Genomic DNA, 25003 nt, shown 5'->3' on the forward strand with positions numbered 1-25003 from the left:
CATGTTTGTTGGCCGCATAAATGTCTCCTCTTGAGAAGTGTCTGTGTCAGATCCTTTGCCCACTTTTTGATGCTTTTCTTTTTTCTTATAAATTTGTTTAAGTTCCTTGTAGATTCTGGATATTAGCCCTTTGTCAGATGGATAGATTACAAAATTTTTCTCCCATTCTGTAGGTTGCCTGTTCACTCTGATGGTAGTTTCTTTTGCTCTGCAGAAGCTCTTTAGGTTAATTGGATCCCATTTGTCTATTTTGGCTTTTGTTGCCATTGCTGTTGGTGTTTTAGTCACGAAGATTTTGCCCATGCCTATGTCCCGAATGGTATTGCCTAGGTTTTCTTCTAGGGTTTTTATGGTTTTAGGTCTTACATTTAAGTCTTTAATCCATCTTGAGTTAATTTTTGTATAAAGTATAAGGAAGGGGTCCAGTTTCAGCTTTCTGCTTATGGCTAGCCAGTCTTCCCAATACCATTTATTAAACAGGGAATTCTTCCCCCATTGCTTGTTTTTGTCACATTTGTCAAAGATCAGATGGTTGTAGATGTGTGGTGTTATTTCTGAGGCCTCTATTCTGTTCCATTGGTCTACATATCTGTTTTGGTACCAGTACCATGCTGTATTGGTTACTGTAGCCTTGTACTATAGTTTGAAGTCAGGTAGCTTGATGTCTCCACCTTTGTTCTTTTTGCTTAGGATTGTCTTGGCTATACAGGCTTTGTTTTTTTTGTTTTGTTTTGTTTTGTTTTTTGTTCTATATGAAGTTTAAAGTTGATTTTTCTAATTCTGTGAAGAAAGTCAATGGTAGCTTGATGGGAATAGCATTGAATCTATAACTTACTTTGGGCAGTATGGCCATTTTCATGATATTGATTCTTCCTATCCATGAGCATGGAATGTTTTTCCATTTGTTGGAGTCCTTCTTATTTCCTTGAGCAGTGGTTTGCAGCTCTCCTTGAGGAGGTCCTTTACATCCCTTGCAAGTTATATTCCCAGGTATTTTATTCTCTTTGTAGCAATTGTGAATGGGAGTTTGCTCATGATTTGGCTGTTTGTCTATTTATTGGTGTATAGGAATGCTTGTGATTTTTGCACATTGATTTTGTATCCTGAGACTTTGCTGAAGTTGCTTACCAGTTTAAGGAGTTTTTGAGCTGAGACAATGAGGTTTTCTAAATATAGAATCATGTCATCTGCAAACAGAGATAATTTGACTTTCTCTCTTCCTATTTGAATACGTTTGTTTCTTTCTCTTGCCTAATTGCCCTGGCCAGAACTTCCAATACTATGTTGAATAGGAGTGGTGAGAGAGGGCATCATTGTCTTGTGTCAGTTTTTGAAGGGAATGCTTCCAGCTTTTGCCCATTCAGTATGATATTGGCTGTGAGTTTGTCATAACTTGCTCTTATTATTTTGAGATATTTCCATCAATACCTAGTTTACTGAATGTTTTTAGCATGAAGGGGTGTTGTATTTTATCAAAGGTATTTTCTGTATCTATTGAGACAATCATGTGGTTTTGTCAATGGTTCTGTCTATGTGATGGATTACGTTTATAGATTTGCATATGTTGAACCAGCCAGGGATGAAGCCGACTTGATCATGTTGGATAAGCTTTTTTTTTTTAAATTTTTTTTTTTTTTATTATTATACTTTAAGTTCTAGGGTACATGTGCACAACAATAAGCTTTTTAATGTGCTGCTGGATTCAGTTTGCCAGTATTTTATCGAGGATTTTCACATCAATGTTCATCAGGGATACTGGCCTGAAATTTTCCTTTTTTATTGTGTTTCTGCCAGGTTTTGGTATCAGGATGATGCTGGCCTCATAAAATGAGTTAGGGAGGACTTTCTCTTTTTCTATTGTTTGTAATAGTTTCAGAAGGAATGATACCAGCTCCTGTTTGTACCTCTGGTAGAATTCAGCTGTGAATCCATCTGGTCATGGGCTTTTTCTGCTTGGCAGGCTATTAATTACTGCCTCAACTTCAGAACTTGTTATTGGTCTATTCAGGGATTCAACTTCTTCCTGGTTTAATCTTGGGAGGGTGTATGTGTCCAGGAATTTATCCATGTCTTCTAGATTTTCTATTTTATTTGCATACAGTGTGTTTATAGTATTCTCTGATGGTAGTTTGTATTTCTGTGGGATCAGTGGTGATCTCCCCTTTATCATTTTTTATTGTGTCTATTTGATTCTTCTCTCTTTTCTTATTAGTCTGGCTAGCAGTCTATTTTGTTAATCTTTTCAAAAAACCAGCTCCTGGATTCACTGATTTTTTGAAGGTTTTTTTCTGTCTCTATGTTCTTCAGTTCTGCTCTAATCTTAGTTATTTCTTGTCTTCTACTAGCTTTTGAATTTGTTTGCTCTTGCTTCTCTAGTTCTTTTAACTGTGATGTCAGAGTGTCAGTTTTAAATCTTTCCCAATTTCTCCTGTGGGCATTTAGTGCTATAAATTTCCCTCTAAACACTGCTTTAGCTGTGTCCCAGAGATTCTGGTACATTGTGTCTTTGTTCTCATTGGTTTCAAAGAACTTATTTATTTCTGCCTTAATTTCATTGTTTACCCAATAGTCATTCAGGAGCAGTTTATTCAGTTTCCATGTAGTTGTGTGGTTTTGAGTGAGTTTCTTTATCCTGAGTTCTACTTTGATTGTACCATAATCTGAGAGACTGTTATGATTTCTATTCTTTTGCATTTGCTGAGGAGTGTTTTACTTCCAATTATGTGGTTGATTTTAGAATAAGTGCTATGTGGTGCTGAGAAGAATGTATATTCTGTTGATTTGGGGTGGAGAGTTCTGTAGATGTCTATTAGGTCCTCTTGGTCCAGAGTTGAGATCAAGTCCTGAATATCTCCGTTAATTTTTTGTCTCATTGATCTAATATTGACAGTAGGGTGTTAAAGTCTCCCACCATTATTGTGTGGGAGTCTAAGTATCTTCGCAGGTCTCTAATAACTTGCTTTATGAATCTGGGTGCTCCTGTGTTGGGTGCATATATATTTAGGATAGTTAGCTTTTCTTGTTGCATTGATCCCTTTACCATTATGTAATGCCCTTCTTTGTCTTTTTAAATTTTTGTTTGTTTAAAGTCTGTTTAAAAGATTGCAACTCCTGCTTTTTTTTGCTTTCCATTTGCTTGGTAAATCTTCCTCCATCCCTTTATTTTGAGCCTATGTGTGTCTTTGCACATTAGATGGGTCTCCTGAATACAGCACACTGATGGGTCTTGACTCTTTATCCAACTTGCCAGTCTGTGCCTTTTAATTGGGGAATTTAGCCCATTTACATTTAAGGTTAATATTGTTATGTGTGAATCTGATCCTGCCACTATGATGCTAGCTGATTATTTTGCCCATTAGTTGATGCAGTTTCTTCATAGTGTCAATGGTCTTTACATTTTGGTTTGTTTTTGCAGTGGTTGGTACTGGATTTTCCTTTCCATATTTAGTGCTTCCTTCAGGAGCTCTTGTAAGGCAGGCATGGTGGTGACAAAATCCCTCAGCATTTGCTTGTCTGTAAAGGATTTTATTTCTCCTTCATGGATGAAGCTTAGTTTGGCTGGATATGAAATTCTGGGTTTAAAATTCTTTTCTTTAAGAATGTTGAATATTGGCTCCCACTCTCTTCTGGCTTGTAGGGTTTCTGCAGAGTGAACTGCTGTTAGTCTGATGGCTTCCCTTTGTGGGTAACCCAACCTTTCTCTCTGGCTGCCCTTTTTTCCTTCATTTCAACCTTGGTGAGTCTGACAATTATATATTTTGGGGTTGCTCTTCTCGAGGAGTATCTGTGGTATTCTCAGTGTTTCCTGAATTTGAATGTTGACCTGTCTTGCTAGGTTGGGACGTTCTCCTGGATAATATCCTGAAGTGTGTTTTCCAACTTGGTTCCATTCTCCACATCACTTTCTGGTACACCAATCAAATGTAGGTTTGGTTTTTTCACATAGTCCCATATTTGTTGGAGGCCTTTTCATTCTTTTTTCTCTAATTTTGTCTACATGCTTTATCTCATTAAGTTGATCTTCAATCTCTGATATCCTTTCTTCCACTTGACCAATTTGGCTATTGATACTTGTGTATGCTTCACAAAGCTCTTGTGCTGTGTTTTTCAGCTCCATCAGGTCATTTACGTTCTTCTCTAAACTGGTTATTCTAGTTAGCAATTCCTCTAACCTTTTATCAAGGTTCTTAGCTTCCTTGCGTTGGGTTAGATTATGTGCCTTTAGCTTGGAGGAGTTTGTTATTACCCACCTTCTGAAGCTTACTTCTGTCAATTCATCAAACTCATTCTCTGTTCAGTTTTGTTCCCTTGCTGGTGAGGAGTTGTGATCCTTTGGATGAGAAGAGGCATTCTGGTTTATGGAATTGTTAGCCTACTTGCTAAAAATTCATGGATTTATCTACCTTTGGTCTTTGCTGTTGGTGACCTTCAGATGGAGATTTTGCCTGGTCATCCTTTTTATTGATGTTGATGCTATTGCTTTCTGTTCATTAGTTTTCCTTCTAACAATCAGGCCTCTCTTCTGCAGGTCTGCTGGTGTTTTCTGGAGGTCCACTCCAGACCCTGTTTGCCTGGGTATCACCAGTGGAGCCTGCAGAACAGCAAATATTGCTGCCTGCTCCTTCTTCTGGAAGCTTTATCCCAGAGGGGCACCTGCCAAATGCCAGCCAGAGTTCTCCTGTATGAGGTGTCTGTTGACCCCTGGTGGGAGCTGTCTTCCCTTCAGGAGGCATGGGAGTCAGCGACCCACTTGAGGAGGCAGTCTGTCCCTTAGCAGAGCTCGAGCACTGTGCTGGGAGATCCGCTGCTTTCTTTGGAGCTGGCAGGCAAGAACGTTTAAGGCTGCTGAAGCTGTGCCCACAGCCGCCCATTCCCCCAGGTGCTCTGTCCCAGGGAGATTAGAGTTTTATCTATAAGCCCCTGACTGAGGCTGCTGCCTTTCTTTCAGTGATGCCCTGCCCAGAGAAGAGGAATCTAGAGAGGCAGTCTGGCTACAGCGGCTTTGCAGTGCTGTGGTGGGCTCCACCCAGTGTGAACTTCCCAGTGACTTTGTTTCCACTGTGAGGGGAAAACCACCTACTGAAGCCTTAGTCTTGACAGACGCCCCTCCCTGCATCAAGCTCAAGCATCCCAGGTCGACTTCAGACTGCTGTGCTGGCAGCGAGAATTTCAAGCCAGTGGATCTTAGCTTGCTGGGTTCCATGGGTGTAGGATCTGCTTAGCTAGACCACTTGGCTCCCTGGCTTTAGCCCCCTTTCCAGGGGAGTGAACAGTTTTGTCTCACTGGCATTCCAGGCACCACTGGGTTAAAAAAAAACAAAAACAAAAACAAAAACAAAACTGCAGCTAGCTCAATGGCTACAGCCGTACAATTTTGTGCTTGAAACCCAGGGCCCTTGTGGTGTAGGCACCTGAGGGAATCTCCTGGTCTGTGGGTTGTGAAGACCATGGGAAAAGGGTAGTATCTGGGCCAGATAGCACCATCCCTCACAGCACAGTCCCTCATGGCTTCCCCTGGGTAAGGGACGGAGTTCTCCAACCCCTTGTGCTTCCTGGGTGAGGCAGTGCCCCACCCTGCTTCTGCTTGCCCTCTGTGGGCTGCATGCACTGTCTAACCAGTCCCAGTGAGGTGAACTGGGTACCTCAGTTGGAAATACAGAAATCACCCACCTTCTGTGTTGGTCTCACTGGGAACTGCAGACCAGAGCTGTTCCTATTCAGCCAACTTGTCCAGGAATGGATCTATAAAATCTTTTACTTTTAAAAAGAAAAATCACTTGACCTTTGTTTTAGTTCATTTTCTGTTGGTTATAAAAGAATACTTGAAACTGGGTGATTTATAAAGCGAAAGAAGGAGGCTGCAAAGTCCAAGGTCTAGGGGTTGCACCTGCTAAGAGCCTTCTTGTTGGTGAGGACTGTCTGCAGAGTCCTGAGGCAGCACAGGGCATCACATGGTGAACGGGCTAACTATGCTAGCTCAGGTCTTTCTTCTTCTTCTTATAAAGCCATCAGTTCCATTCCCACAATAACCCATTAATCCATGGGTAAATTAATCGATTCATGAACACAGGGCCCTCAAGACCCAACCACCTCTTAAAGGCCCCACCTCTCAATACTGCCACATTGGGAATTAAGTTTCAACATGAGTTTTGGAGGAGACAAACATTTAAACCATAGCAACTCTATATTTTTCTTCCAGCTTCCACCCCCATTTGTTCATCTTCCCTTACAAATACCTCTAATTCACATTCTCTCACTTCTTGAACCCATTTGACCAGGTTTTCACCCAAGTACTCCACCAAAGCTTCTCTTACCAAGTCACCAATGACCTCTTCATTGCTAACTCCAATGTTCAATTCTCTGTCCTCATCCTACTTGGTCACCAGTTTCTTTTCTTTGAGTATAGTAGCCTCCCCTTATCAGAGGAGGATATGTCCCAAGACCCCCAGTGGATGCATGAAACCTCAAATAGTACTTAACTCTCTCTATATTTTGTTTCTTAAATTTGATAACTGAGATGGCTACTAAGTGACCAATGGGTGGGTAGCATCTACAGCATGGATACCCTGGACAATGGGATGATTCACATTCTGAGTGGGACAGCACAAAATTTCATCATGCCACCTGGAATGGCAGCACTCAACTTAAACTCATGAATTGTTTATTTCAGGAATTTTCCATTTAACATTTTCAGACTGTGGTTGACTGTGGGTAACTGAAACTGTGTATAAGGACGGACTACTATGCTTTCTTCATCTGGCTTCTTCATCTCCAGGTTTCTTCCTTCCTCAGTAGCTGCCACCTCCCAGGTTCCCTTGCTGGTTTCTCCTTGTTTTCCTCATGTTTCAATGCTATGAATCTCAGGACTTAGGCCTTTGAGTTCTTCCCTGCTACACTCATTCCTGGGTGATTTTATTCCATCCCATGGCTTTACACATTATCTATATTCTTATGATGTCTGAACTTCTATTTCTAGTCTGAATTCTAGACTCATACCCAACTTCCTACTCAGCATCTCCATTTCAGTGTTCAAGTTAACCACCTTAAACCCAAAATTAAACTCCTTTCTCTTCTACTTGAAACTCACTCCTCCTGAAGTCTTTCCCTTTTCCATTAAGAGCAATTCCATTCTTATAGTTACACAGGCCAAAAAATCTCAGTGTCACCGTTGATTTCTCTTTTTATCATACCCGCATCAAACCCATCAGCAAATGTCGTTAGCTCTACCTTCAAGATACGTCCAGCATTTGATCACTTTCACTGCCTCTGCTGCCACCACCCGGGCCAGGCCACCACTGTTACCCATCTGATTCATGGCACCAGTGCCTGAACATGTGGGTCACTCTGCTCACACACTTGACCCTACAGCCTGTCTCAACAGTTCCACTGTCTCTAACACGAGTCACAGTGAACATGAGTCAGACTTTGTCAGTATTTCTTTGGGTATTATCAACATTACTCTACTACTCTCATGCCTGCAGATGCCATGAGGTGAAGTGTTGTGCTTTGACCCTACACTTACTGACCCCAGACAAATATGTTTTTCTATGTTCTTATAGTTCTTCCGATGCTTACTGCCACTGACTGTGTTATGAATGTAATCTGCAGGGCTGCATCCTACACTGTGCATTTGTGCACTGCTCAGAGATGCATGACTGAGTGGGGCTCAGAGCCCATGTTCCACACTCCAAGCCATGAGTCCTGGTGGGCACAGCATCTGTCCACCCAGAAAAGATGGCACCTTTCTTTTTGCACAAAATGCCTTTTGCTCAACACGCCCTACACCTACAGGTCTGTCTACACTTGTGTCTGTGGGGGGTTACCTGTTCTATTTGGCCTGCTCAGAGCAGGGAGCCTTTTAAAATCTGCTTAAAGACACTAAATAGGTCAGTAGCAGGCACTGTGCACTTACTTTAGTTACTTTAGGTAACTTACTTACCTAAATAAAGTAAGTTAGGTTTCCTGGCTCATCAAGAAGTTAGAAGCAGCAAATGCAGTCTGTATCATCCCATGTAGACTGCATTCGCTGCTTCTAATTTCTTGATGAGCCAGGAAGCCTAACTTACCTGATTTCTGTATATGACCAAAGTCAGCCGACTGTAATGGAGTCTCAAGGAGTTGCTGTATGACTAAGTGCCTGGAATTTAGAGCATTGATCTTCTGGCATCTATTTGGCTGTTCAAAAGTTCTCTTGGTTTTGGATCTTGGTTCTGTTCTGGACATCTAGGTAAGATACTTCTGGATTAATGGACGTTTATGGGATTAAAATCATACCCAAATATAGTTTGCCAGAAAGTGCTTTATTAATCTCTCAAGATTAATACATATGCTTTTTTTTTCAGGTCACATTAGAGCAATCCTTTCTATAAAGACTATTTGAACTTTACACTAAAAATGTGCTTGAAATCATTTTACTCTACTTGTCACTGTCTCTTCATGTCTGCAGTTTTGTTCTAGCATGTGCTCAGAGAGTGATCCATTCCTATTACCTTACTAATTATCATACTATCACACAAGGCAAGAGAAAGGCCATCTGCTCCCACTTCCTGATGGAGAGAATTGGAAACAGATAAATGCATAGGTAACTTATAAAATATTGGAGCATGTAGTGAGATAGTAGCACATAAAAGTATTTTGAGATAGGTTTATAGAAACTAAAACTTTATATTGATCATTCAGTGAGTCAGTAAGATCCTCAGAAAGGTATTTATTTCCCAGGACTGACAAGGTCAAAGATAGAGAAGAGCAACTCATAGCACATTAAAAATACTTAATATTATTTTTTAAGATGGTAAAAAACAGCTCTTTAAATTTCTGTAACCCAAACCCAACTCTAAGACTTCAATAATTTCATTAAGAGGCCCTTGCTGATAATATTTTTTAAACAAGCTATTCAACTCTGGAAGATTCATCCTGTGATCCACATTTGCAAGAAACTGGACTGAGATGGTGGTATGGTATTCTAAGCAATGTTTTATTAAAGATAAATACCGAAAGCATGTATTGGGGCTGCTGAGAGAAGGAAGCATCATTCAGTAGTGGCATGTGGCAGAGACGTCAATCCAAGGTAATTATGCAATGAGCATAACTGGCAGTAACACTTACTTGGGGCTTGTCTCCCAGTGGAGATAGAGTTGGATTAATTTTTAGCCCCGTTTATGATTCTGCACCAGTGAAGCATGTGGTGTTATTTCCCAGGGCGTGTAAATTCTTCCTCCTAAAGCACAACACTATCTTGTCCTGTTCTATTTATTTTCCTTAAGTGTGTGTGACTTGCAGAGCATTAACACGCCAAAACATATGTTTCCTAAGCCTGTTCTCCCATCTCACCTTCACTTAGACTTTCAAGGTCAGAGCTATTTGTGGCTATCCACTTAATTGGACTTAAAATAAAAGGCAGCAGAAAATAGTAGATTTGTAATGGCCCTTCATAGTAAGCATCAAAAGAGCAGCCTGGCTGCTCATCTGAATGCTATTTAAATAAATCAGCCTCTTATAATACGTCAGGGCCACAAAACTCCATCTACCATTCCACCAGTTACTGTGTAGCTGACACAAGCTAGAAGCGAGAGGGAGGATGTTTCCTGAGCCCCTTGGAAACCACTGGAGCTTTGAACCAATTGTGCATTTTTGTATAAAGCATGATCATGTGGTTAAGTTCTCTTTGCCCTCGGAATGTGCACATTAATCAGGTTTGTGCAATTACTGTCCATGCTAGACAAGGACAGAGTAGATCATTACTGCTATTGTTATTTTTTACTATATATATAGAGCTTCATACAATTACAAAGTGCTGTTCAAGATGGATGCAAATGTTCCTAGGGCATGGAATGGGAGGGGTTACATATGTTGGGGGATGGAAGGTGGATGGACAAGTTTGGTCCATAAGCAAGGTGTATAAAGCTAAGGGCCCAGGTACAGACAGCAAAACAGGCAAAGTTCACATATGGGAGCAAAGGCCTGTGGCCTAACTGCTTTGCTGGTAGGGCTTCTGGGCAAGAAGTAGGGAAGATTTTATGACAAGAAAGTCTTTTAGATAAGGCAGAGAAGAATCAGGAGAAGGCAAAGAAGGATGATGCAGCAACCAGATGACAGGCATCCTGGGTCCAATGTTCAAGTAGTTTTGCATTCCCAGGTTCTCTAAAATCAGGAAGTTCTGAGCCCCTAACAACCCCTGAATCCTCCTCCAGTTCTTAGCTTCAGGGGAACAATCTTTTCCAAGGACCAGCTCAAAGGAAGAAAGGGCTTTAGGGTTGATCCAAGGGTCTCAAATCACTCTAGATAACAATGTGCTTAGAAAACAATACAGAACAGCTTGGTAGGGGTTCCCAGGCTAGGAGCTGCCTTATCTGTGGAGCACATTTCTTAAAAGCTCACAGAATGGAAGAAAATATTTGCAAATCATATATCTGATAAGGGGCTTGTAACCAGAATACATAAGGAACTCTGAAACTCAATAGTAAGGCAAATAGCCCAGTTTAAAAATGGAAAAAGGACTTGAGTAGATACTTCTCCAAAGAAGTTATACAAATGGCCAATAAGCCCAATGTTATCATTTATCAGGAAAATGCAAATCAAAATCATGAGGTATCACTTCACAATCACAAAGATGGGTATAATGAAAAAGACAGATAATAACAAATGTCGGCAAAGATGTGGAGAAATTGGAACTCTCATACACATAGGAAAGCAATATGGTCCAGGGACTTTGGAAAACAGTTGGCAGTTCCTCAAAATATTAAACACAGAGATAGCACATGACCTAGCAATTCTACTCATAAGCATATGCCAAAGAGAACTAAAAACATGTATTCACACAAACACTTGTAAGTAAATGTTCATTTCAGCATTATTTATAATACCCAAAATGTGAAAACAATACCCAAAATGTGAAAACAATCTAAATTCATTCACCAACTGATGAATAAATAAATAAAATGTGGTATACCTATATAGTGCAATACTATTTGGTCATAAAAAGGCTACAACATGGACGAACCTTAAAAACATTATGCTAAATGAAAGCAGCCAGTGCAAAAAGCCACATAAGAATTCATTTATGTGAAATGTCCAGAATAGGCAAATCTATACTGACAAAGTAGATTAGTGGCTACTGGGGGCTGGGCAGAGGGAGGAATTGGGAGAGACTATCAGTGGATATAGGATTTCTTTTTGGTGATTAAAATGTTCTAAAATTAGATAGTGGTGATGGCTGTATGACTCTGAATGTATATGCTAAAAAACACTGAATTATACAACTAAGGTGAACTCTATGGTAAATGAATTACATCTCAGAAAAGCTGTTATTAAAAAATCAATAGAGAAACATTATACAATGCTAGAAGGCAAAGAGAACTATTTTGGGCCACAGCTGGAATAAACTGGCTTTTAGAATTGAAATGCCTTACCTAACCTGACGCCCACACTTGCAACCTGAGGGGACAGGAGGGTTTCTAATGATTCCTCTTTCATAAGTAGGAAATTAGTCATTTGCTGCTCGAGTTTAATACAAAAACACTATATTTTATGACTGATTCAGGCTCAGACTTTTTATCATGAACACTCATCATCACCATTATCAACTTCTGGAAGCGTTAAGTGCCCTTTGACCTTCTACCTATGACACCAAGCTAGGCACCAAATACTGCAAATGAGACCAGTTAGTTACTGAGTCAAGGGGAGTGATTCAATCCAAGACAGAAAACACAGATGCTGGCAAACCAACATCAGGCACAGCTATGGCTAGATGGGTGCATGAATAGCTAAGATTAAATATTGATGATACACACACAAGTGAACACATTTATAGGGTGGCAAGAGGAGGGCTCAAGAGAATTTCATGGTTGAGCAAGGTTTAGTTTCAGAGATAGGAAACTATTTCTCTCTTAATCCTCTGCAAGAATAAAAAGAAAGCAGGGTCAAGTCCAAACACTGAGGATTTGACTATTAGTTAGGGATTAGTTGGGGAACTGCAGATTCATATGGCTGCGAGGGAGACATCAAGAGGAAGGTCTAGGAAATGAAGCCTAGGAAGTAGGCGAGGCCCTGAAATGGCAGTAGGAAAACACTCTGCAGGGAAAGATAGGACTGAGGAATAGGCTTATAGCACAGAGAAGGGACTCAGAGCAAAAGAGACCAGGATTAGAGTATCTTTGGTGAGTTGGGGAGGAGGGGTGCAGAAACTGGACTCTGCTAAACACTTTTCCTGTTTAATCTCATCAAAAATTCATACCCTCCTAATGAGGGAAATTCTAGTACTTTAAACATTTATGGATAAGTAAACATAAGCCCAGAGAGGTTAAGTAATGTATCCAAGATTACACAGCTAGGAAGGTCTATCCAAAATAATATCTGTCCTAGGCCTAAATAATAATTTCATTGTGTTAAGCTTTAGCCGTCATCAGCCATCTCAGAAAACTAAGAGGTTCCTGGAATACACCAATATTCAATGCCTACCACAGGCCTGAAATAAGTGGTTCAATATATATTTGATTGCTATCAGGTGGTAGGGAAAAAGAAAACCACCTCAGCCTACATAAGTTGCTAGAACAACAGATGACAGGTTGTAAGCGGGGAAAACGGTGCTTCAGGTTTTAGCTGAGGGCGAAACCTGTATTTCTACCTGCACCCTGCTTGTATAATTCAACATCCATCAAGCAGTAAAAGAGAAAGTTACTTACAGAGAAGCAGAAACTCATCTGGCCCTTTCCAAGAAGGTCCTACAGAAGGGTAAAGAAGCCCCTCATTACTCCTCCAAAGGAAGCAATCCTCTTTAATTGGGTTTCTTAATTGGAAAGGCACTCTGAAGGAACGAAGTTCAGCAATTCATGACCTGACTATCTCTTCTGTTGGCCAACCCATAAATACAAGCAAGTACACTTGTTTCTTTCCCATTAACAGAGAAGCACAGAGTTATCAGAGCTGACAGGATCTTGGAGATAAACTAGCCCTTTCATTTCCAAAGAGAAGATGCTTGGGGTAAAGTGCCTGGCCCAGGGTTACGCAGCCAGTGTCTGAGACGAAAGGGACTTCTTTCCAGGCTTAGTCCTGCTGATGCAAAATTGTGACTGCACCCTTTAAAACTGTGAACATGACATTAAATATGGCCTGGTGCCCAGATCCTTTCCAAAACCACCAGTTTTAACCCATACAAGAACAATGTCTGCATCATTTGGTTTACAAATCCAATCCTTCATAAAAAGGAGACCCACCTAATCTCAGTGCAGCTTCTTGTCTAGACTCTGCTTTTCTCTGATTTCATAACCTCTCTGCTTCACCCACACTTCTTTTCCACCTGATGACAAGCTCACTGGGAATCAAGAATGACTGGAGGCTCAGCAAGCATATCATGCTGTGATCTATGCCTTTTTTTTTACTCTGCAATCATTCTATCTCAGAGCCAGAGAGCAATATACGGTTTGCTGGGTGTTGGCCTCAGGATTCTGCAGAAATCTGCAATCGTCAGAGTTAGCCAAATGGACATAGATGGTGTGTGTGCTTGCGGAGGAAGTAATGATGACGTGTGGATCTAGGTCTAAATGGCTGAAAGAGTACCAGTCATGAAGATTAGCATGGATTTATATGTATTTAATGGTCCTCTTAGATCATGGCTCTGAAATGCTAAATTAATTATTAAAAGGAAAAGTTGAGGGTAAGAAGCAAGGCCACCACCAGGCCAAAAGACACCTTTGTGGAATTAAGAAAAGGCACCCCTTCCTCTAGGCAGCCACAGTCCCACACCAGTGCATTCCGCTCATTCAGTAGAGTGATGTCTGGCTTCCTTCTCCTGTTTGTCACCTTGATCAAACAGATGCCCTTGTAGAGTACACAACTAGTAAAGCTTTGCAGGGCAGCCCTGCTGAAAGAAAGAAGGAAAAAAAACACTCTTAACATAACTAAGGCCACAGCCCTTTGGTGGTCCATGAAATTATTTTAGAAAGTTGAAACCAGTATTTTTAATAGAATGAAAAATTTAAGAAATATAAAAATGCCTTATACTTAGATTTTATCTTTATATGGATATGTAAATATGTACATATGTATGTGTGCATGCATGTGCACATACATATTGAGTTGAGAGGTAAAATATATTTACATGGGTCATGGTCAAAAACATTTGAAAGTCACTGATTTGACAGCTCCCAATGTGAAAAGTGAATCTAGTTTGGAGGCCTGCCTCGTCTGTATTCTTAACTGCCCAGTGAGAAGCTCTAAGGTACAAGAGAACTAGCTTGCACTTTGAAATCAGACGGGCTCAAGTTCAAATGCAGTTTAAATATCACTAAATTTGAACCTTAGGCAATCATTTATGTTTCCCAATCCTCAGATTCCTGATCTGCAGATGGAGGTGATAATATTTATTTCAGAGTGTTGATGTAGTAAGTACCTGGTATTAAGCACTGCCTACTTTTCAGATCCCTCTCTTCTCTTGACTTTGGAGAGACCTAGAGAGAGCAGCAGTCCAGAGACACACATGCAGCTGCCAGGGATAGTTTTTCTCACCAGAAGCCACCAGTTCTGAGGGGGTCTAGTGTCCTACAGTAAACTTTAAATGACTTTCTCCCATGCACGTTGTTCTCCCATCTGTATGAAAGAGCTACCTCCCACAGCATGCTTAAGCTAAAATTATTGCTTGGTCAAGTCAATTAAATCATTTGAGAGAAACTACTAAATGTAAGTCAGTTAAGAAAAAGAGTTGGGTGACATGGCATGGCTAGACTCTGATCTTCTGTTTAGGGTGAATGTATTAGATTGCTGCTTTGGCCTGGTTAGAATATTCCACATTGTAAATATTACAGCTCCTGAGGATAGAAATGACCAGCCAAAAATCTGTTAGGTCACTGACGGCGAATCTCCCACATTCCAGATGTTTCAATAGGGTTTCTTGGAGGTACAGAATCCCCCAAAGTTAAATGGCCGAGGAGCCCATCCCAGTCCCTGAAAACTTCATTTCCCAACTCTTTGGTCATGAGGACTCCTCTTCAGAATAATTCTCCCGTTAAAACGAAAACAAAAACAAAACCTGCAAAAACTTCCTGGCTTCATTTAGGTGTGGAAATGGGGAGAGAAAGGAGAGCTAAAGTTAGTGATTCTCAGCATATATTTGTAAGAGATCTTTGTGTGAGTCATCACAGCTAGCTTTAAAATTGACACAAAGGACACAGGAAACTGGCAATCTATAAAAGAAAAATGTCATTCTTCATAAACATATGTTTCAAAGCTCAGACTCCCAAATAAAGCAATGCACATTTAAAAAAATTAAAATACTATGTTTCATCTATGAAACTGGAAAACATTAAAAATTATAATATTCAACACTACCAAGTATGTAGCAATGTGGCAGAAACTTTAAAAAGCTAATAAGCCCTGACCCAGAAATTCTGCTTCTGTGAAATCAGAAATTCATGTGTAAAGCTATTTGTTGTAGTATTTTTTATAATAGTGAAATATTACAACAAATGGCAACATAAAAGGCTTTCTATATTATGATAATACTAAACAGTAAATAGCATTTTAGAAGAACATTTAATGATGGGGAAAAGGCTCCATAATAGGCCAAAATTTTTAAAAATCTTAAAACTGTATATATTCAATATGGCACATTTAAAATTTTGCATGTCCAATATGTTCCTATTTATTTAAATATATAGGTGTGTATATATATGTCTAGGTACATATGCATGTGTATATGTATGTATGAGAAGTTCAGAAGAATGCTATATACAAAAATGTGCATAGTCATCTTTGAATGATGCAATGGAGAGAATATAAACTGTTCAAAATTTTCTTTATATTTTGATGTGTTTTTATACTCTTATAATGAATACATTATTTGATAAATATATTACTTAAAAGGCAAACCTAAAATTTAAAATGGCCTCATATAACTTCATGTTAGAATTGCTCCTCAGATTTGAATGACTAAAACTTGCTGTTTCTAGGATTTGTTATTTTGATGAGAAACTTTACTATGATGGTCAGGCTGTATTAAACATTGAAAAAATGCCATCAAAATTCCCTAACAGTATCACTTGTTGTATGCATTATCTTTTGAGAAATCTATAGTCTGAAGCATATATTTCTGGCAATAGAATAACAAACCCTTCTTAATATAGTACTCCCTAAAATGTGGGAATATTACACTTTAAATATATATTTTAAATATCTATTTTATTTAGTGAGGAATAAGGGATTCTTAGAACCCAGAACACTGACTAAATACAAGTCTAGAAATGTCTGTATTGCTTTGCCTTCAAGGTATTTGCCATTCCCTGGCTGCCTAAAGACTAGGTTTTTAGAAGTACAAACATGAGGCCTGATAGGGGGAAGAGAGTTCAGAGACCTTCTCTATCTGTAAGCTGAGACTCCTGAAGGGTTGACACTTTGAGTAAGCAAATAAGAAAAAAGAAAAACTACCTCACAAAGGGAGATGGTAGGATGTGTCTATTTGAGTCTTGGTTTTTAGTGCTGCTGAAAGTTGAACAAGGGGAAGAAAGATGAATCTCCCTTAAGAATTTTTAAGCACAGGCTCACTCATATGGGTTTGCAGTCTGAATTCACACTACCTGGGTAGCAAAAAAAAAAAAAAAAAAAAAAAAAAAAGTCAAACATGTAGCTTAGAATGGCCCCAGTTGGTAGTACTCCCAGACCTTCGACAGGAGAGCAATCCTCTCTGGAGGAATGCACTTAAAACCCAGGCCTCAGTGGAGTCCCACAGGAAAAGTTCCAAGAAACATGTGCTCAAAGTTTAAAAAACTTTCATAGTTAAGAATCAATAAAACAACAAAACTAGACCCACAAGGATATTGCCACAAAATTTATCAATAATGAAATATAAAATAAATACACTTAACATGTTTAGAGGAATTAAAGAGGCATTAAAAGTATGATGAAATTAGAAACAATGAAAAGCAACCTAATAGATTTGAAAAAGAGCCACATAAGACTTGTAGAAATGAATAACATGACTAAAATTAGAAACTCAACAGATGAGCTTTAGAGCAGATTAGACAAAATTAAAGAGAAAATGAGAAGCTAGAAGATAGATATGAAGAAATGACAAGAATGAGGATCACAGACAGAAAACCATGAACAGTGAAAAGACATGGAAGATAAGATAGTATAAGATATGTCTAATTGAAATTCTAGAAGGCAGACTATAGGAAGATTGGGGTAGAGGCAAAATTGCTGGAAAGCACTAATCCTCAAAATCAAGAAACCTAATGAGTCACAAATAGGGGATACCTAAATGAGAAAATCACACGTGACATATCTTAAGGAAAATGCCAAATACTCAAAGCAAAAACCTTAAAAGTAGTCAATGAAAAAAGAGAAATTTCTTATAAAGGAGCAATGTTTACATGGATGGTAGTCTTTCAATGGCAAAATGGAATTGAGAGACAGTGGAATATTATTATCAAAGTGGGATGAGAAAATAATTTTCTACTCACTACTTTTATCCTATATTTCAAGAACAAAAGTGAAATACAACTCTAAGTAGATAAAAATCAGGTGCATTTACTATTAACAGATTAAGAAACATTATGAATGTACATAAGGAGTAGAGGAAAAACCTGTAGATAAAAGGTTTGACATACAAGAAGGAATGAGGAGGGGAAAAACCAGTATATATGTGGATAAATCTAAAAACAGTGACGGTAAAATGACAATGTCTAATTTATGAGGCTTAAAAAATTAAACCTCAATAAAACTGTTTACAAAACATCAAGGTAGGCAGGCGCGGTGGCTCACGCCTGTAATCTGAGCACTTCGGGAGGCCGAGGTGGGCGGATCACAAGGTCAGGAGATCCAGACCATCCTGGCTAACACAGTGAAACCCCGTCTCTACTAAAATATACAGAAAAATTAGCTGGGCGTGGTGGCGGGCGCCTGTAGTCCCAGCTACTCGGGAGGCTGGGGCAGGAGAATGGCGCAAACCCGGGAGGCGGAGCTTGCAGTGATCTGAGATGGCACCACTGCACTCCAGCCTGGGCGACAGAGTGAGACTCAGTCTCAAAAAACAAACAAACAAACAAAAACACATCAAAATAGAACTTAAATTCTGGACTTCAAATTATATACAATGGGTGAAGTGGTGACTGAGTAATTTTCTAAGGTACTTAGGTTGTTTAGCTGGAGCATAAACATCTTAATTAACTTTATACTATGTTAAGTTAAATACACAGGTTAAAATTTCTTTCTTTCTTTCTTTTTTCTTTCTTTTTTTTGGTTGAGATAGAGTCTCACTTTGTCGCCCAGGCTGGAGTGCAGTGGCACGATCTTGGCTCACCGCAACCTCTGAAGCCTGGGTTCAAGCAATTCTTCTGCCTCAGCCTCCTGAGTAGCAGAGATTACAGGTGCCTGCCACTGCGTCCAGCTAATTTTTGTATTTTTAGTAGAGACGGGGGTTTCACCATCTTGGCCACACTGGTTTTGAACTCCTGACCTTGTGATCCACCTGCCTCAGCCTCCCAAAGTGCTGGGCTTATAGGCGTGAGCCACCGCGCCCGGCCACACAGGTTAAAATTTCTAAGGCAAGCATCAAGATAATAGAAATAGAGTGTATACATTCCAAACTATTAAAGGGAAAAACAGATTTAGAAAAAAATTCAAAAAAAGGCAAGAAAAAATTCTAAAAGAAACAGAAAGGCCAAAACAAATAGAAAGTAAACAATAACATGATGAAAAAGAATCCAAATGTTACAGTAATCACAGTCAATATAAACAAACTAAACTTTCCAGTTAAAAGATAATGCTTGTGAAACTGAATTAAATAAAGTGCATGTATATTCTGGTTACTAGAGACTTATCTAAAACAAAAGAAGGTTGAAAATAAAAGAATGGAAAAACTAAACCTGTCAAATCCACACTGTGGATGTACTTGTGTCCCCAGTAGCCATACAGCAGCTTAACATATGATCCCACTCTTTGCTAAAGTTAAGATACAAATTATCTACTTCTACCAAAAAAGAGGGGAGGGGGACAAACGAAAAGAAGGGAAGAGGAGAGGAAAAGAAGGACAAAGAGAGGAATAGAAAGGGAAGGTGGAAGGGAGACATATGGGGACTCCAGTTCTCTAGGCTTCACAAAGTTTAGGTCATCTGTTGCCAGGGGAAACCAGAATAGCAAGGGAAATAGCCAAGGGCAATTTGAACTGTGTGTATCAAAATCCACTGGGCCCTTTGGGGTCTCTCAAAATGCCTTGTTCGCTCCCTGAATCCCAAGCAGTAACTGATGGGTTTACTTTTAGGATAAGTAGAGGGAAACAAAATAAGGAAAATATCACCAAGCTATATACCTAGATAAACACACTACTTTCACAGTCAGTTAAGAATTTTAATGCCTAAACTTTTTTAAAGAAAGACGGAGAATTAATTTCCAAATCTATCAAGTAATACATCTTTTTATTTAATATAAGGACCATCTTACCTACTTTGAAGCTTGTATATTAATTTTACTAATTAATAAATTCTGTGTCTTAAGCAAAGTTGGGGCAACACATGTATACTTATACAATTATTTATGGCTTAGTACTTTACAAGAAATACTTCATTTTATGAAGCATATTTATAATTTTGTTTTAATCCTGAGTTTCCAAAGACCATTAATCACAGTTTGAATTGCTAAAATCATTTACAGCTTTTCAGAAACACACAAACTGAATAAAGCAAAGCACACCTAAATTACTAAGTAGTCTGGCCCTCCAACTATCCAGCTTTAAGCATCTTTATTTAGATCGTGCCCTTCATTAGAACCAGGCCAACTTGCTGTCAGATTACTGTGCCAAGTCTAAGACGAAGTTAAATACCATGGACAGCTGCTTTCTAGGCCAATGACAGCCTAGCACCATAACAGATCAACAGCCCCCAGCAGCCAGGCCAGGAGCATAGCAAAATGAGCCGAATGACCTTAAACTTAACTGCTTCACATCCTGCAGGATTCAAACTTATTCCTAACCAACTATAGAGACGTTTTAAGAAGAGAGCCCCAAGCATCTATAAACAAAAATACCCCGAAAGCAAAAGTCTCTGCTCAGCACGGATATTGCTAAGTCCCAACCAATGGGCTACTCACTTTAAGCAAAATTCTAAATAATAAAATTCCAGGACAAAATAAAGACATTTTGAAGTTTCCTTGGAGTTAATGTTTGGCCCATTTATATTCACTGTATGTGAACTAGAGCTTATGAATATTATAATACAGCAAATATTATATAACCCTAAGGGGTATAACGGCCTGCTTAACTCGAGGATTCACTGGAGCAAATTCAGTCTTCAAAGAATGTTTTATAACTCTTGAATCTAAAATAATTTATTCCAATTCATTTTTCATTTAAGAATGAAACATAAAAGGAAGGCATTAGCATTTATTGAAAACAACCCACATTTTCCAAGGATCACGCTAGATACTTAACATTCATTTCTTCATTTAATAATTTTACCAATCTTATGAAGTAGGTATCATTATTCTCATTTTCCAGTTAGGAAACTGAGGCTCAGAGGTTAAAATAACTTCTCTGAAATCACTGGGCTTATTACACAACCAGGCTAAAAACTCTTTCCTTTTTGAGTAAAAGCCCCAGAGTCTCGTCACTGCGTCATGACAGTATACAACTTTTCAAAAAGGGTAGTAGCATCACTAAAAGAAATAACAATAATAAAAATAAGAACCACACACAAGGTAGAGAAATTAAGTGAGATGAGAAACTGTTGCTTTAACTGTGAAAAAAAAAAAAAAGCCAGTTCACATTTTTCCATGCTTCACAGTTACCCTATGATGTACATCATCAACAATGGAACCAAATTAAGATTTCCTATTTGTCTATGAAGCAAGTAGTTTCAAAGATATTCACTGCCTAGAGCCCAGGAGAGTTGACTTTTTAGCAAGAACCATTTGATGATTTGTATAAGAATATCTAAAATGTGTTTCCTCTACCTTCCAAAACTACCATGCCCCATAATTTTGCAAATAGGACAATGAAGTGGCTTTGCATGAAAACATGCTGAGTATTTTGCTTCCTAAATTCTTGTACAGCACATTTCTCTCTATGAAGACTCCATCGAAGGCCGCATTTGACTTAAAGTCTTTTTTTCCTAAATGTTTTGGTGATGTCAGAAGCATTAATTTCTGAAAGAAAGGTAAGCTACACAGTCAGAATTCAACTCTGCAGCCCAGGGGACTAGATGACCACACTCAAGGATTCATCCCAAAAGATTTTAATTACATTAAAATCACATTCGGAGATGACACCTTATGTTCATTGCTTGGGGAGCAAACCTCCCTGAGTCTCCGAATTCAGGCATATGATAAAGGCTGTAAGTACTGAAAAAAATTCCAGTAATAATTCAAAAGTGAAATTGGCAAGGTGAAATTTCCTAAAGGAAATCACACATCCTTATGCACGTTCCACTTAAAAACGTGTGACTGCGCTCTGGCATTTTTTTGAGAAGTACAAAATAAGACATAGCTTTGTTTAGAAAAAAATCTCTACTACCATTAGTTATCGAATGTCAAAAGAAACATTAATGACTAAATGGAATAAGTTAAAGCTATTTGGTGCTAAATGGAAAACAATACAATGAACACATTTTGGGGAGAATCAGAAACATAAATAGTTATGAATATAACCTGCTTCTTTTTAAATTAAGTAAATGTAGAAATTCCAAATTTTAGAACACACAATATTAAGTATAGCACAAAATTATGGATATAAATAACAAGTGTTAACGGATGACAACCTGAATTTCTCACTTTAAAATAATCATAAAAACGATACAATAGTCACCTAATTGAGTAGGTAAAGATCCTTCCAGGGCTACTTTAATGAATGGTTTATAATTGACTAAATATAGTTTATAAACCTGTATTGGGAAAGCTATTTCTAAAATGCATGAAACCATCTCCCACTCCACTAAAATCAGAATACAAAATCCTCCCGCAATCCTACATACACCATTGTATTGCTCTGCAGGTTCATTTTTCATAAATGTTGCCAATATAACGTTCAGCCAAGTCTCTGTCTAAGTTAATGAAGTTCCACTAGGGTGTAAGAAAACAAGAAAGTACTGAGTTCTCAAACAGACTTTTTGCCATTGATCTGCCCAAGAAATGTATAAGACATTGAATCATTTCCTTGTCTCTAAAAAATATGCATTTCCTTGACAATCGTTCAGTACTTTAATTGGAATAAACACAAGATCATCAATGTAAACCACCCAAACAGACTTGAGAGCACTTGAGGGATCATCTTTTCGGCCGCTAAGTTAGAGTAGGGGAGAACTTCCAATGATGGTCCTATCCTATGCCCTGAAGGAGATGTACTCAGTTGTCACATCTGAATGCTTGTTTGCCACATATTTTGCTAAATGATTTTTTGGTTTTACTGTAGTTTCTAACAAACAAGCATATGAGAGAAATGTTAGAAAAAAATGTAGTACAAGTAGAAATATTACTAGTCTTTTTTCCTGCACTTTGCTTCCATTTCATGGCTGCAATGAAAATGATGGTCATCAAAATTGGCTATAAAAGAATTATGTAAATTTAACTAAATTAATATCATTTTTCTTTTTGGACAAAATATCTCACCCCCTGCCCAAACATCTGTTTTTTGCATACATGAGAATTTTCCCAGATGCTGGCACGAAAAGTCTATGTATATATTTTGGCTTTCTGTTTAAAATCACATTCAGAGATGACATTCCACTGCTGGGATATAAATCAGAACTGAAATTACAATACCACACACAATTTTATTGATGCCACTTCTCCACTACTTAAAAAATTTACGTGTTTGCAGTAATTACTTCTAAGCTCTTTACCAATATGCTTTCCACCCACCTAAGTGGTAGGATGGCCACTATTGTTATTAAAACTCCCTCAAATTCTACTCTAAAACTAGTGAAGTCATGTTTATTATGGTGTGCAAAATGGGTCATTGTGATGCAGAGGCAGATGGTGGGGCTGGCCAATGACTCTCTTTACAATGGATACTGATCAGTTCCTGGTCAAGTGATCTAAGGCATGATTGTGTCAATCAAGAAAAACCCATGACAACAATAATGACAAGCCCTGCTGGGCTAGGCTGCTGACTGGAAGGTACAGCTATGGTGACACAAACTTCCTTCCTCAGACATCTCTAAAGAGATGGTTCTTTCTTGGTTTTTGTCATGTGTTCATTAAAAAAGAAAAGGCCTTGCAACTTTCTAGGTACATACACATTTTTCTGTGAAAATTAAACTGTTCACAAAATCATTATGCCCACTTTCAGAAAATAAGAGACAAATAACTGCTGAATCGGCTCTGGGAGGCTTATGTAACCTATATTTGCAAGTGTTTTACTCTGAAGCAAGTAGCTGGGCAACTTAGTAAACATCTGCAAGAATACCCTAAAATTATTTTTTCCGCTGCTGTTAGTCTAGCTATCACAGAACTGCAGAATCAATCTGCTATCCACAAGAACCCCAAACACCATCATATCAAAAAAGTTGCAGATATCAAAAACATAATAATTCAGAACTGTAGTCAAGAAAAGCATTAAATAAAAAACCACCACCACCAACCTTTGCTTGGGCTTCTGGTGCTGTCACCTTGACGACCTTATTGCGGTTTATCATTTGCTTCACCCATTTTTCTACTTGGACGTTGAATTTCATGAAAACCACATAGCAAAAATAAGCTGTTAAGAGAAGCAAGCTTTCCCACCACATGATGACATTATCCAGGAAAAATATGATCAGCATGATCAAGTCAACAATGTAGAAAGACACATCTCGAAAGAGCGGCCACCATGTCAGGTTTAAGATTTCTCTAGAAAACAGAGCACACATGCCAATAACAAAGAGGATGTTGAATACTGCTGAACCTACAATTGTGCCTATGCCAACGTTGCTGTGAGCGATAAATACCCCTATGAGAGATGTGAAAAGTTCTGGGGCTGACCCCCCTGCAGCCATAAAGGTGGCTCCAGCCACATCATCAGAGATGCCCAGTTTTTCAGTGATGACAGTCAAAGAAGGAACAAAGAACTCATCACAGACAATGGCTAAGGCTATGAACATGTAGATCATTCCAATGACATGCAGAATGATTGCACCTTTTCTTCTCTCCTCAAGGGAAAAGATGTCTTTCGGGTAGTCTCCTTGGGCATGATCTGTACTATTCTCAGACTCACCTTCCTTAGGAATAGGTGGCTGTGGAGTATAATCCTGAATTTTGTCATTTAAATCTAAGAGAGTTCTCTGACGGTAACCCTGTGCTACCCTAGGGCCACTTACAACACTGGCCTCTCCTGTGCTCTGTGTGTCTGTCTCAGAAAAGGCACTGATTGAAAATGAGACAGTGCTAATGGCTACCAGACCCATGAAAAGGCCTAAGATTCGAATTAACTTCAGTTTTTTCTTGACATGGTAATGTCTTCTGCAGCCAGACAGTGACTCATCCAAACACCATTTCTCTAGGAAAGTGATGGTGGTGCTTTGGTGCAGATCCATCCTGGGTCTTCTGGTGGATATGGTGATCTTCCAACTTTAGACTCAACCAGATGGTTCTTTCATACTTTTCCTTACTTTATAGTTAACGATGCTTGTGCGGCACTTTCACAGTCAGGGATTCTTATGCTTCACAGGCAACTTTCATCATTTATGCTTAAATAAAAATAAAAAAGAGAATAAGTACATCATAAAATCATGTCTTTTTAATAAAAAGATATTTGCAGATATGATAAAGTCCTGTCCTGCAGCTGTGTGATCTTGGATAAGTTACTTTACTTCTGTGCCTCAGTTTCTTCATTTGAAATGGGGACAGTTACAGTACCTATCACCCAGGATTGTTTTTAAGATGAGTAAAAACATATGTAGCACTTAGTATAGGATGTGGCACTTATGAAGATGTATGTATAAACCCAAATAAATATTTTGGTAAATCCAATGATAGGTGTAGAGAATGCAGATGTAAGAATAAAAATTTTATAGGTGAAAAATCTATCAGATTATCTCATCTTAAATCA

At 38.7% G+C, this 25003-nt stretch overlaps 1 protein-coding gene across 3 annotated transcripts in view; it reads right to left on the reverse strand.

Annotated features, from left to right (window-relative positions):
• Positions 1–25003, reverse strand: part of SLC24A2 (solute carrier family 24 member 2) — a 275663-nt gene that overhangs the window by 249061 nt on the left and 1599 nt on the right. For all 3 annotated transcript variants that reach the window (XM_007969128.3, XM_007969126.3, XM_007969127.3), the window contains exon 2: positions 23559–24641. In XM_007969128.3, the coding sequence (XP_007967319.1) occupies positions 23559–24488 (930 nt within the window). In that variant the 5' untranslated portion in view covers positions 24489–24641. The remainder of the gene's footprint in view (positions 1–23558; positions 24642–25003) is intronic.

The sequence above is a fragment of the Chlorocebus sabaeus genome, chromosome 12 (assembly GCF_047675955.1).
Source record: "Chlorocebus sabaeus isolate Y175 chromosome 12, mChlSab1.0.hap1, whole genome shotgun sequence".
NCBI classification, from domain to species: Eukaryota; Metazoa; Chordata; class Mammalia; order Primates; family Cercopithecidae; genus Chlorocebus; species Chlorocebus sabaeus.